Source organism: Neodiprion virginianus, chromosome 1 (genome assembly GCF_021901495.1).
Source record: "Neodiprion virginianus isolate iyNeoVirg1 chromosome 1, iyNeoVirg1.1, whole genome shotgun sequence".
In the NCBI taxonomy this organism is placed as follows: domain Eukaryota; kingdom Metazoa; phylum Arthropoda; class Insecta; order Hymenoptera; family Diprionidae; genus Neodiprion; species Neodiprion virginianus.
This window is the reverse complement of record NC_060877.1, coordinates 31,220,263-31,234,370: the sequence shown is the minus strand read 5'-3', so window position 1 is coordinate 31,234,370 and position 14,108 is coordinate 31,220,263. Positions and strand designations below refer to the sequence as shown.

Sequence of the window (14,108 nt, the reverse complement as noted above, 5' to 3'; positions counted from 1 at the left end):
TTCCATACACGTAGTACATGTTTTGTAACTGCAATTAGAAAGAAAATAAAATAAATTTGCGATTGTTGAATTTTGTTATGAGAATGTTTTTCAATCACAGAATATCACAGTTATTGTTTTATTTTAATGATATAAATATGAAAACATGTCATTGTTCCATCGTCATATCAATATATCCTTGTGACGAGAATCACTGTCAAGTGTACACACTCGCATGTTGAAAATAATCAGCAGAACACAATCTGTGTTATGATATTATACAATTTATTTTATTATATCGTATCGTCCTTTGATGATTGATTTCCAAAATTTTTGGACCACATTTGCGTTATGCAAGATTTCAGTCCATCCATATCGACACTCTCCTTCTCTGTCACCAGATGTTTACAGATTTTCTCAGCCCTTATAGATAATGAAAGATTATTTGTAAAAATTGAAACGACTTTCACATTTTATCCATAAAACAAAATCTTACAGTTTTTCTTGTTGGTAAACTCTGAGCGTCTGAAGTTTATGAATCGGTTTCTTCTTTTTCCTGTTTTCATATATCTAGAAGAGTTGAGTTTATGTTTACTCAATGATTATTATGTGACAAGAAACGTGAATTAAGTTTAAAAAATATGATAATAGTTACTGATAGAGCACGTTCGACAATTTTTGATTCAAGACCAGCAGCAGCGGCAACTGAGTGTGCAAAACTCATCCCAGAATTGCCATTGGTAATCTTGTGGAGAAAAACCACTGTGCCATCTTGATTGATCAGGAAATTTAAAGTCTAAAAAAACACTTGAAATTGAGCTGCTTTCGATACATAATTACCCGATGCTTCAAATGTAATTTAAAAAAATTATGATAACCCAATATTGCAGGTATGTGTGAATACTTATTATTTACTTGTTTTTCAACCAACGATGTCTGTGGTATTAAGTCAACAACACTATGGAGGTGTGTTGATACAAACATGTGTGGACATTCCGCTCCTCTATTGATGAAATCCGTCAGGTAAGCTGCGAGCAATGAAAGTGCATCTATGTACGAAGTACCTTTTCCAAACTCATCAATTATCACTAAAGAATTGGAAGTTGCATCAGATACAGCTCTATTCATCTATTGAAATTTAAGTACAGCATTAAAAGTAATATATGCTTATTTCTGCAATGAAAATGATCCAACTCGATTTTCCTCTATTGCTTAGGTTCAACAAATTTCATCGAAAATAATATTTACATAATTTAAATAAATGTAAAGTTATTATATACCTGTCTGAGATCAGCCATAAACGAACTTGCGTTAAAAGCCATGGTATCGGCAAAGTGTATGCGTGTCAGAATATGCTTGATAACACCAATAGTTGCAGATTCAGCGGGTACGTAACTACCAATATGTGCCATAAAAACGATAAGTGCAACTTGCTTGAGGTAAATGCTCTTGCCACAAGCATTGGGGCCAGTTATGATTTTAATCAAACTGTTGTCCTGCGAGGAAAGTGTGTCGTTTGTTATGAAACTGGAGTTAATTATTTCCAGTAATGGATGACGGCCTTGCTTGATATCTATTATTTTAGACTTTGATATTTTTGGTCTCACATAGTTCAAATCACGTGCGACTATCGACAAAGAAATCAACCTGTAATTTTCATAAAGAATAAATGGGTATCGTAGGCGTATCAAGTTTGAATCGTAGTGCTTACATATTTCTCATGCTTTTAAGCGAACATGACTGAGTGCAGTGGATATACGTACGCATCTAATTTAGCAATGTATTTTATTATCTCAATAACTGGTTTGATGTGTTTAGTGATGTACTGGACCAGTTGCATCATTATCTGGCTCTGTCTTTTGGTAATCTTCTCGAGAATGTCACCAACTGTATTCTGTAATTCTGGAACGATATTACACAACGGCTAAACAAAAGTTGTTTATACATTGACTTTTACTCAAATATGGAAGTGAACAGTTAGGGCATAGACCTAGATGGTCAGAGTATAATACTGCATACCTACTGCACCTGGACTCTTATAATGACAAATGTTATTGGCCACGAATTTAAATTCCAAGCCCGGTAGTTCATAGTCTTCAGGAGGCGAACTTTCCCAATGTGTTACAGCTAGCAGGTAGCCGATGTCTGGAAGGTACACCATACTACAGGCTTTTACAAACTCCGGTAACTCTTGCAGATCTCGTTCAGCCATCAGACTCAGGACTTCAGGCAACGTCTGATTTTCATGATTCACTGTGAGTAGTGTGGATTGTTTAATAAATTGATGTAATGATTGGCATGTGAATGATTGGTTTTTCTCCTACTATGTACCGTGTAATATGATACTCACACTGATCCAATTGTGGATCGACCCCTGCATGAGCGACAAATTTATTTTGCCGCTTGGATGATTCAAAGTCAACAATGTATTCTATAAAATATCTTAGTCGATGCATTTCATCCGTAGCACTATCGACAATTTTCGTAAATAATGGCAAGACATTTTTGCAGGTCTCACAAATATCCACTATATGGATTATGTTGCAAAGTGTCTATTTTGCAAAAATAATTAAATTGTAATTTTTTCAATATGCAATATCAAATTATTAAACGTCACATAGCTTTTAGCAGTGCGATGTAAGGAAAATTAATTTAACAGTTCACCTTATGTAATCTTTGCCATTCTGAAGATTTTGCTTGGGGAGCTGAAAGCCGGTTCATTACTTTGGTTATTTGGTGGATTTTGGATAAGCATGGCAGCATATTCTGGACAATATTTTGATTTGTCGGATCCAAGCAAAATTCGATAACATCTAATCTCTCATTTATTTCTTTTTCATCACATGTAGGATGTTGAAACATTGACCTATAGGAGAGGAATTAGTATTATAAAAGGGGGACTGAAGTACACTTATTGCAAAACGATATTACCTCAAAATTCATAATTACATATTAGAGCAATACTTTCCACAGGTATTGAAGACCCGGGCGAGACTGACAACGATTCAGAATACTGTAAAGACTGAGTCCTTCTTTACGTGAGCTTGAGGTGCCAAATTTGAATAAACTGGGATGATGGCGTGGATTGACAATTTGCAAACCCTTATACGTTTCGTTATCTACCATGACGATATCTTTCCTGAAGCAAAACAGACGTTGCAATATGAATCACTGAACAAATCAAGCTCATACAATTCCTCAGCAACTATTTCTTCTACTTACAAGTTAAGCTTGTGGAGTTGCACAAATTTTGCTTGACCAATCGCATCCAAAGCCATTGCGTTCCAATGTTTGTCGAGGTATTTCAAAAGTAATCCCAGGGCATGAATCATGATAGAACAATTGAAGTTAATTATTGAACTGAGAAACAAAATTCTATCTTCGTCAGTTAAATCATCAGGTTCGAATTCTAGCTTCAAATGTTGAACTCGTGTATTGCACGAAGAAAAACCATATTCCTTTTTGGACATTATTTTAAATTTTAGTCGTGTGAAACGGTTATTGGAACTCGGTGTTTCGACTGGAAAATTTTCATTTTCTTTAAGAATGAATTTCTTCAAGAGCGTCAAAAATGGTTCAGCCATGCCTGAAGTTGTAATAATAAAACTCGGCCGTGATTGCCTGTATATTACATTTGTCATGTCAAAATTCAAATTGCTTTCAGCTATATCTTCCAGTATGTATAGCTCAGACATTATAGTGTTGTAATACGCAGCGCCCAGCTGGCCATTTTGATAAATAATTGACAAGACAATCTGAAACAAAATTATCGATTAAGTTGGTGATACGTATATCATAAATATAGAAAATTTTATAGCCCATATATATATATATATAAATACTGAAGCCGTCTCTGGTTGAAAAGTTAAAATTCTATGGTTTACTAGCCTCTTCCGTATCAACGTCAGAACTGAGTCCATCCAATGACTGGTTTACAGGAGTAAGATTCTTCTTTTTAGTAACTGTGGCAGAGGAGCTACTCTCCGTCAAACCTATGCCAATGCACACCCCTTGGTCCAAGCTACTGCTGGACATTGCAGACCCGACTTGATAACGACTGGATAAGCATATCGATGGTTGATATTTACATAAGAGAAATTTAATATTATAAAAGATATGAGCTCAAAGATATGCCAATAAATTATGCAACAGTATATCATTGGTTGATATTGAGCGGTGTTAAATGTAAAGTGGAATAAATATAATAGTATTTTATCAATCTACAATACGTTTTCAAGCTGATCATAATTTTTACATTTCAGTTTCCGTTGACCGACTTTTTTCATCGCTCGTTTTTGCTGATCCTTGATTATTTGTAATTGAACTTGGACCTGGCTCCTCATCTGAACTTTCGTCACAAAGTGACTCAAATGGATATCGCCTATAAATGTATAGTAAGTGGATTAAGGGGATTCCCTAGTTGATTTCAACGTGTCGTATATATCTCCAAATATCCGCGTATCTCAAATTCAAAACCACCCCATTCTATACGCAATTCCGAACAAAAACACTCCAACACATTTTGAATGAATTCTACAAATTTACTATTATATTTCGTGGAATCAATGCCGTTTCTTTATTTCTGCGTCTAAGGAAAATGGATTCGACTGTTTTTGTTCACAATTGCGTATAGAATGGGGCTGTCAAGCCCTTTTTCGCGTTTGAGATACGTAGACTTTGATATTTGGAGATCTGTACGTAGATGTTTAAATCGACTAGGGCACTGCCTCAGTACACTTTCAAACCGTATCGCATAACCAAATGGACACATTTATTTCGAATTCATATGTATACGATTAGGTATTGATTTCATTAATTTAAATATAATTCTTACTTCTCAGATTCTGATGATTCTGGTTTTTCTTCTTTTCCACTTGCCATTTTGCGCTAATAATAGGTACTGTTAATTATTGTTGGTTGGCACCTAGAATTACATGTGCAAAGATTTAATTTTACTCAATACATATGCTAATATTGAATAAACTTGAAACTAACTTACAGAGATGAGTGCAGATGACTTACAAAACAATTGAAGTTGCTGGAATCTGAACCACTTATCCATCAAACCTAAAAAAACATTTGAATGCCATCTTCGAAGTTTTCGAAAGTGAAAACTGATTTCAGAACTAGTAAAAAAGTTCTCATCATTTCGAGTTGCAGCAGTGAAAAGAACACAACGAGAAATGATGGAAGAGACGTTTAAAACGTATGCACCTTGTTCTCGTACAATCGATCAGGAGACTAATTAATTCAATAAAAATACGATTTTTATTTGATTACATTACATGAGCAAATTTCGTTGTTTGTAAATTCCCTGTACATAATTACAATGATGTATATATATTCCCTAAGCCCGTGTATATTAAAATATATTTTTCAAAAAACTAATACTATCGATACAAATAATGTTGCCCATTAACTATACACACATATAAGTACCTATATCTTTGATTAGATTTTTTTGTTAATACTTGCGCACATTAAAAAATACATATATGATAAATTTTTTTCATTAAAGAAGAAGCAGAGAACACATTTGGTAAAATTACTGTAAGTAATACACATTCATAATTTGTATAAGTTGAATGCGTGCTTAAAATTTCAAAGGATTTGAAATCATATTTTTTATTAGATTAATATAACGGTACAAATTTTGTACATGCATGAATGCAATGTAATGCATTAAAAATTGATTCATTCCTCCGAAACTTAATAATATTCTGCTTAAATACTTCTCTTGATTTCCGTGTGAATTTCATTATGACACACTTTTTTTTTTTTGTCTAACATATGTTTTGAGATGATGTTGTGAATTACAGGCATGCTATTAAAATAATAAATTAGTTTCGATTGAACAGTATCAACAAGTGTATTCTATCGATGTACGTACGTAATAATAAAAATTAATTGCAGAACTTTCAGTTTACGGTATGGGATATTGCTAATTTCTAAATTAACTTACTTAGTTCTTTATACTTTAGGGCATTGCGTTTGCAGAAAAATTCTCTTTGGAAGGATTTTTATATGTACATATATAATTCATAGAACAGAAAACAATGATATATTACATGATCTTGTATATAAAATATTAATAAAACTATATTTAATATATTATTATCATTTACTATTTATTATTAACAGATTAAAGTCGCAATTTTTCAGAAGGAATTAACTAGCAATGGGTGGAGGAGACTGAGGGTTATAAGATATCGGTCGATAACTTTTTTCCCTGACAAATGGTTGGATTGCGTTTAGCATCAAATTATTTGACGGCACTCTTTCACGTGTGATTGGTTCGACGGGGGATTCCTCTTCCGAACTGGCATCCTCATGGCTCCTGGCAGGGCTTGCCGACCTAATCGAAATATACTTCGTTTTTTAACATCTTGGTATGCAACCGATTCGTATTAGTATAAATTAGTATGATGCATTGCGCAGTTTTGGTAAATGGTTCCTCAGCTTACCGAATTATAATCTATCATTTTCTGAATGACGATTATATTAAACTAATAGAAAATTTTAATGCAAGATCCCATATAATTAATCTATTGTACTACAGACCTGAAATTACATTTTGCATTGCAATATCAACTACAATTACCATTCTATTCATTGAACTATGAATGTTATCACGCTGAGCATAACTTCGCTCGCTATCATTTTTATATAATAAATTAATACTTTTTCAAATATTTGACTCAAACAGTTATATATCTTGAGCACCCACCTATGCGTTATACTGTTGTGAACTACACCCAACCCAAGGCGTAGTTAGAAGCGGTTGATTGCGTTTGTTTTAATGAAGCGTTGTTAGGTGACTAGAGGTGTTAAGACTACTTACTTTATGCCCACCTTAAAACCTGCATGGAATAAAAATTGAACGCCAAACATTAACAATTTTCTTGTAAATACTTATAGTATAAGTACAAAGATACAGGGCTGAAATGGCTAGTTTCGTTGTGTTCACGGATATAATTCCAGTTTTAAGCTCCCTGTGTGAAACAGTAAGAGAATCAAGTTATTTGATAGTGGAATACATATTAAAAGGAGAGACGCAGCAGATTATAATATGTGTTATAAATATTGGGAAAATTTGACATATTCCACTTGGTCAACATTGATATGCTAGAGACTTACATTTAATTTGATCGCATCATTTAGGGAAAAGCAAAATATTCTGAATATGCATCTACCGTCACAGTATAAAGTAAGTCGGTATAAATCGTCCGGTCATGCAACATGCTGTAGCGTTATTGATTTGTTATCCAATTCAAACTTAATATAAGGGATCAACCGAAGCATATTATAGGATTTTTAAACTAATATTGGATGATACTTACCTAGATCGATGAATTCTGACTTTAGTTGGCGTTTGCCGTGAATGTGGTCTGGTATTTGGCTGAGATAACTCGCTATCGCTGCTTGCCAGCGACGATCTTGCTGCTACGGCACCGTGTGCAAAATCTTTCCTATACACAGTTACAAGGAAAAGGTATGATGAAGTCAAAAAGTAGATGCATTAGTCAAATCAATAATAACTGAAACTCACCTATAGTTGTCTGACCTAGGAGTAGAATTAAGATTTACTGATTTGTTTGGATGAATTTTTGCGTCAACAAAGACAGGAGCGCTCTTGGGAATATCGTACACGACTTTCGGATGAATTGTAGTTTGCTTGAATTCAATGTGTGGTGCACTTTCAGGACCACAGTCGTAATACCTTGACCTGTAGTCTTTATACTCTCTTTGTTGTTGATGTTGTCGATATTCAGAATGCATATGGTGTAAACTAAGATTAGCTTTTCGATTGTATTCGTCACTACTAGCACTGTTTTTTCTCGCCGCTGATAGTTTACTAGGCGGCGCCGAGATAGGGGATGAAGCTGACGACGAAGGTGCACCGTCAGGGTCCGCACGAGATAACTGCGTATTGTCCCAGACAACTGGTAGGCTTCTGTATACAAAATGTATTCGTTAAAAGTCATAAATCATTGAAACTGCATTTCATCGATTCGGATGTATTTGACAAAATCTTGATGTGTGTTCTAATAACAACAGCTCTAAACGGTACGTATTAAATGGAAAGAAAATCATGAATATTTGAAATATGAGTACCCGGTAGTTTCATCCATGTTGAACAGTCTAAGCTGTTGCCTAATATTGGCCTTTTCTCTTGCACGTTTTTTCTGAAACTCTTCTTCGACTTTCCTCATTGCTTCTAGCTCTCCTTTTCTTTGCTGTTCCTTAGCTTCTGCTTCTCGAGACAACTTTTCTGCTAGTCTGCGTCTCTCGATTTGTCGTACAGTTGACTGGAATGTAAACCGTTTGCTTTTAGAGTTACGTTTTGCAGAAGCCTTTAGATCAGATAAACTATCCTTGACATCTTGTAAGTTTTCCGGTCCAGGTGACGGTGAACGTTCTCTTTGTTTCATTTCCGAAATGTTCTCGCATGATTTTGAAAAGTTTGAATACTTTCTCGACGTTAATCCACCATCGGTAAATCGTCTTTCTCTGAAGAGCCCAAACTCTTTGGATTCTTTGGAATACTTTTGAATGTCTGCACTGGGATATCTGAATACTTTTTTCGATTCGTTTGTACTCTTTTTATACTTTATATTAGAGTTATTTGAATTCTTTTCCTCGGCACTACTGTTACGGTAATTGAGACTTTGCGTTTGATATTCGGTAGCATTGGATTCGGGTAGATACATAACGTGTCCACCGGAGGCTAGATAAGAAAATGATGGTGGTTTCATAATAATCGGAAATTCAGGCTTTTCGTCATCTTCATTTTCCGGAAAATTGGTTTCCCATCCAGGAGATGGTGTATTAGTTCCTTCAACGTTTGGTGGAGTATGTTGCAAAGAATTTGGAGCACTCGTAGATAAAAGCCAATTCCCATCTAAAACATCGTTATCTTGTTTCCTGTCAACATCTATGGCTCCTAATCCGAGAGCTCCAGAGACAGATCTTTTCAATTTCTGCAAGGAATTAAAAGAGGACGACTCTTTGTTCTTGAATTCGGGATTGTACAACGACATTCTATTGTCATCTCTGGGTAAGGATAGAGAAAAAACATGAGGTCTTGGGGGAAACTTGACCGGCGTAGCCATAGGTGGAGGAGAATCAACACCTGCATCGCTACTAGATTCCTCGCCCAGATCTTGTTGAGGCGTCCAAGCCGGTCTACTCGAAGCCTTTGCTCGGTTTGTGATTATATCCAACGGGTCGTCGTTGAGAGCTCCAGCATCACCCGAAATTCCAGAGTCTCCAGATTTGTCATGCGAACTTCGTGGACCAAGAGCTACCAGAGGTGGCGGTGGTCTCGATAAACGTTCTATGCGTTCTTCGAACAGTACCTGAAATGCGAACAAAAGCATTAGAAAATTCTCTACTACAAAGCAGTGCATCACAATAAAGATTAGTTGTTTAGGCAATAATTTTGGTGAGACTTAAATTCGAATTATTTTCATTCTAAGGAACCTACCGGTCCTTCTTCACTTGCTGTGCTCATAGTTGGATATGGAGCATCTAATGCAGATAGCAATCTCCAAGCAGCTGATGGTGAAAACCGAGGAATTTCCAATTGCTTCTTCGGTAGTGTAGGCCGTAACTTTAAAGCAATGTCCTCGCCAGTATGTAGGATCTTATCCTGAAAATTCTACATTTAGCCCTCATGAAATTGTGTGAGTATTTCCATCTATACAAAATTAATAAGTATATGGGATATACCGGAGTTACCAAGGCTCTGCTAAAATTTTGCGTTTGTGAACATAAAGTACTTACATCATCCATTTCACCAGGTGAGGTCTCAGGTGAGCTACTAAGTTCTCTGTTGTGATTAAGCCTGGCTTGAATCTGTTCCATCTGACGTTCCATTAGATCTCGCGATTCCTTCGAAGTTGCAGTGATATCCATGCCAAAGTAGAATGTCTTTGGAGGCGATTTCCCAGCTGGTGGTAGTCTGAGAATTAAAAATAAGAATCACTGTTTGTGTAAAAGAAAAGAAGTTTACTTCCCATTAGAATTGATATGAATTCGCAAAATCTTACATCTCCCAATTTTTCACCGGCGGACTCCTGACATCCGGTTTCCTCGACAGCTTTTCTTTTGAATTCGATTCCTGATTGTCCGTTTTCAAAATAGGCTCCGAACGTCTGTTCTCCTCATTTTTATAACCACTGCTTCGGAAATCCGTTTTAACGTTGTTACGCAGATCAAAATTAGCAAGATCCTTACTTTTTGAAGGCTCAGGCGTACTTTCCCTGCCTGAACCCTGACTTCTGTGATCGTTACTTTTGTCCCTATACTGTCGCATAGGACTCTCAGCTCTCGTCTGTGTTTCGCCTCGTTTCTCCATCTCCACGAAATCGTCGAATGCTTTGTGCCGATGTTGATCACCTCTCCTTTCTTCGAAATTCTCCATTTTCTGCTTATCGGAAAGTCGATCATCCAAAGATTGCCCACGCTTCTCAATTCTGTCCATAAACAACTTCTTCTCGGCAATTATACGTTGTGACGCAGCAATCTCATCATCGTAAGTCGCAGACTTTTTCAACATTTTATTTCGCCATGAATTTCGTTCGTTTTGACGATCGTTTAAACCCCCCCTCTGAAACCCTCCGTCGTGTTGCTGTTCAGTTCTTCTATGATCGTAGGAAACATCCTGGTTTCTCGAATTCTTTTTCTCGGCTCTCCGTTCGTCGATGAACCGTTCCTCCTGTTGTCTTGCGCTCTTCCCTTCGATGCGTCTCTCATCAATGAATTCTTTCTGATTTTTCGTCAAATATTCTCTGTGACTCGTAGGCCTGGCTTCTCCCACCGGACCCTCTCGCTGATAATTCATTTTACTCCTAACTTTTCTCGCTGCTAACATCAGCTCAGCCTGAAACTCTGGGCTGCTCAAACTCCGCTGGAGCGTATTTTTTCCATCGAAAACTTTGGGCCTTCTTTCCTCTTTGTCCCAACGTTCTTGCTGCTGCTTCCAGCCAAGATTCTCCTTGCCGGATTGCTCGTCGTTCCACCTCTTGCTCTCAACTTCCCGTTCCTGAAGCGACGTCCAATTCGCCTGTGCCCTCTTCGTCTCGGCGCGAGTCTTGAAGAGTCTCGATTTCCTAGGCGGTGGTCGTATTTCCTCTCCAGGCCTCATCGATTCTCTGTCATTACCAGGTGACCAGTTGTAGGAGTCCGGCGATGAGCCGTCTCCATTCGGCGGAGGCGGTGCCTTGTACTTCTTCTTACCCTTGTTGTACCTGCTGTCCCGTTCCTTAGCGTCTCTTTCCGGATACCCCTGATGACGTTCGTATCTCCCCTGTTCAGTGGGCGAGTATCTCAGGTCGGGTTCGCTTCCAAACCTTTTGAATTCCTGGAATTCCCTGTCTCTCGGATCCCCGTGCTGGTATTGAAGATCACCGTTCTGTGCTCGCGGTTGCCCAAAATTTGATGCTGACGCACTTCTGGTACGATAGGCGGCTTGCTGAAACAAAAATTACGGTGTTCGCAGAATTTCGTTAGTCTTTGCTTCGAGATCACAGAAAGAGGACTCGTTATATTGGAATAAATTACAGAAATAATCGTATGCAAGATGATCCGGATTGCCTGTGAGAAAAGAAAACGAAACTGCATGCATTTATGTGGTACAGTTGAAAGAGCCTTGAGAAGTGCCTAAGACCGGTAGTGAGTATGCAAGTATTCGAAAAATGGCACAAAGCTGAGAGAAACGCGCTGAACGGTACGAGACTTGGTTGCATAGGAAGTACTTGACATTTGGCGCCTTTTCGAATACATGAATAAAGTCACGGCCGCGGCAATCGGATGCTATGTGGGTGCATTTTTCCGCCCAACCATGACAATGAAGTATAAGAACTGACGATTTTAACAGTCCGAATATTAGAAATTCCGAAAGCAAAATAATAAATGCAAGAATCGGCCAGAACGATCTCTGGGAAAGTTGATCAGACCAGATAACAGTAGAGATTTTCATACGTGAGGTGAGGCAAGAAAATCAACTCGGTGAATCGGATAACCCGAATAGATCTCGAGAACGCGATAATCTCTTTCTTTGAAAATACTTACGAGGCAAATTATTCTCCAGTCTTAAGAGAACTGCGCATTAATTTTGTTAGCTACCTTGTTAAGATCGTGTGGCAACGTCAGCGCGGATGGCCTTCGTCCGCTGATGGTCCCACCGTTGTGGATGATACTTCCATTGTTCGTAGCTCGTAGCCTTTGATTCGGGGGTTCAGGGAGAACCTTGTGACCCGAGGGTTGCAGATGTTGTCGATGCATCTCCCGCGGGAAGGAGTGGGTCCATCCCGGTCCCATTTCACGAGCCACTCCACCCTGCGCATGGTGGTGATGGGAGCTGCTGTTATTCCCCATCTTCGATCGGGCGAGCTTCTAGGGGTCAAGGAACATGCCGACCCTGCAATGGCCAGGAGAGAAATGAACGGTTAGTGTAATTTCTGGATGAAGACATTCGGCAAGTAATTACCTCGTTATACGGTTTAGTGTGCGATCAGGGGAACGATATAACGATATGCACGGGTATGGGTAATGGACTTGCATACTCTAACGAATGATGGATAACGGAAACTGCGTATAGGTAATTACTCAAGGATGAACTCCAGAGTTTATGTAAATTGGAGAGCTACGCTTTAATTGGAAGTAACACAACCGTGTAACCTGGGCGCATACGGCAGATAAATATTTTCTCAAGGCACGATATCTCGAAAAGTGGTTCAATTAGGAGCTATGGGACACGCAATGCGTGCTCGACTCTATGGTAGGTGAGTACGCAGCGGACAGATGGGACGATCGAACTAGCTTTCCATTTTTTTCACCGACGTACCCATGAATCACCTTCGTGTACTCGTTGCTTCACAGCGGGCATCATAAATTTCATAATTAAATGATTTATCGCACGCTTATTTCGCGGACGAATAAGATCGTGTCACGAAATGAAAGATAAAATATAGACATGAAACTCGAAGACCGGTACAACACGATCGACGTCTCGCGCTTGTCGTACCTGACTTCGTATCAAATGTTACCAATCATTAAAGAGTCATCAAACGCATCAAACAGAACTTTGAATCGATGAAGAACCAGCGTAATGCCACGACGCGACGTAATAGTCTAGAAGCAACTCTCTACTCCGCCATTACGAATAGCTTGGATATCTCCGTTACGTGAATGTTTGGCCCGATACTTACAATACATGTATATATATATACACATGTATTGTAAGTAACATATATATATATATGTTGGTGTGGCACAAATTGTTAAAGGTCACCGATTATTAATGCAAATTAATGCTATCCACGTATCTCGATCTTTATATCTCCTGGTTATTTCACTAGTTTTTATTTTGTTTTTTCTCCTCCTCATCGTTTATTATTCTATTAATTTTTCTCATACCTAACGGATGTTGGTTACCTAAAAAAATACAACTATTTGCATAAATTACTCGAGACCGTGACCCCGACACCAGTCGCAGTGCGGGTGTACGTCGGCAGAAGCTCGCCTCACGATATCTCCGATCGGTTTCGCGATTCGCAGACAATAAGGTAACATTCTTCAGGTATTTTCGAACCATGCAACGGTCTGCATCCCAGTTAGGGTCAGCGTAGTTTCATACGTTACAGGTATACCGTACACACGAGAAAGAGCAGGAGTACCCAACGAACCAACGAACCAACCGCCATAAATGTTGCAGATGCTTCGACTTGGCGTTGTACGAGCAAACGTCGATACCTCAAGAAACGACAAGCTATGGTCGGCGATGCTCGAACAAGCTAGACCAGTTCGCTTACAGTTAGACACCGTTTAACCTCACGCTGTCCTCGCATCCAGACCGTCATCGAGATGTGTGTCTTTTCTCGAGTCCCAACCCATTCACCTGTGCTGGCCTGAAGAGCAGGTGCTCTGCCTTACAACTTGCCGCAGTTTGGATCGACTTAGACTTTGAGTATCGTTAACCGTAAGCATAAGTGACATAACAGCTAACGACCACCAACTGCGATCATCGAGTATTCTTTGGGGCCAACGAAATCGGCAGGTGTAACCATAAAGTTGCATTGGGTTAAAAATTGATCCAACGTTTTTGCCGATTATTTGATGATTAT

At 38.4% G+C, this 14,108-nt stretch overlaps 3 protein-coding genes and 1 long non-coding RNA gene across 6 annotated transcripts in view; 1 reads left to right on the top strand and 3 right to left on the bottom strand.

The window, feature by feature from the left end:
* Window positions 1-3,740, bottom strand: LOC124310275 (mutS protein homolog 5-like; the record flags this gene model as incomplete). Its single annotated transcript, XM_046774088.1, has 11 exons — window positions 1-402; window positions 476-549; window positions 635-775; window positions 895-1,107; window positions 1,260-1,626; window positions 1,743-1,881; window positions 1,999-2,232; window positions 2,330-2,531; window positions 2,644-2,845; window positions 2,948-3,118; window positions 3,202-3,740. Coding segments are annotated over 11 exons (2,412 nt in total), but the record flags the coding sequence as incomplete, so codon positions are not given.
* A 112-nt stretch (window positions 3,741-3,852) lies between these two features.
* Window positions 3,853-4,961, bottom strand: LOC124297749 (uncharacterized). Its single transcript, XM_046749062.1, has 3 exons — window positions 4,814-4,961; window positions 4,235-4,360; window positions 3,853-4,036 (listed from the first exon to the last, which is right to left on the bottom strand). The coding sequence occupies exons 1-3, from the start codon at window positions 4,858-4,860 to the stop codon at window positions 3,853-3,855; spliced, it is 357 nt and encodes a 118-aa protein (XP_046605018.1). The 5' UTR covers window positions 4,861-4,961.
* LOC124297761 (uncharacterized) lies at window positions 3,939-5,453 on the top strand. Its single transcript, XR_006906664.1, has 3 exons — window positions 3,939-4,055; window positions 4,242-4,373; window positions 4,981-5,453. It is a non-coding gene; the product is annotated as an uncharacterized LOC124297761 (long non-coding RNA).
* Window positions 5,454-5,683: 230 nt separating this feature from the next.
* LOC124297642 (uncharacterized) overlaps window positions 5,684-14,108 on the bottom strand; it is a 51,012-nt gene continuing 42,587 nt past the window's right edge. The window contains exons 2-10 of one of the 3 annotated variants that reach the window (XR_006906651.1): window positions 12,109-12,403; window positions 10,032-11,455; window positions 9,766-9,943; window positions 9,467-9,640; window positions 8,095-9,338; window positions 7,529-7,933; window positions 7,320-7,448; window positions 6,707-6,839; window positions 6,194-6,334 (exon numbers count right to left, since the gene is read on the bottom strand). Coding sequence is in view for 2 of the 3 variants with exons in the window: in XM_046748883.1 (XP_046604839.1) it covers window positions 6,148-6,334; window positions 7,320-7,448; window positions 7,529-7,933; window positions 8,095-9,338; window positions 9,467-9,640; window positions 9,766-9,943; window positions 10,032-11,455; window positions 12,109-12,360 (3,993 nt within the window). In the remaining variant the exon portion in view is untranslated. Of the gene's footprint in view, window positions 6,335-6,706; window positions 6,840-7,319; window positions 7,449-7,528; window positions 7,934-8,094; window positions 9,339-9,466; window positions 9,641-9,765; window positions 9,944-10,031; window positions 11,456-12,108; window positions 12,404-14,108 lie in introns of all 3 variants that reach the window. The other 2 variants (XM_046748883.1, XM_046748892.1) reach the window with 2 other exon arrangements.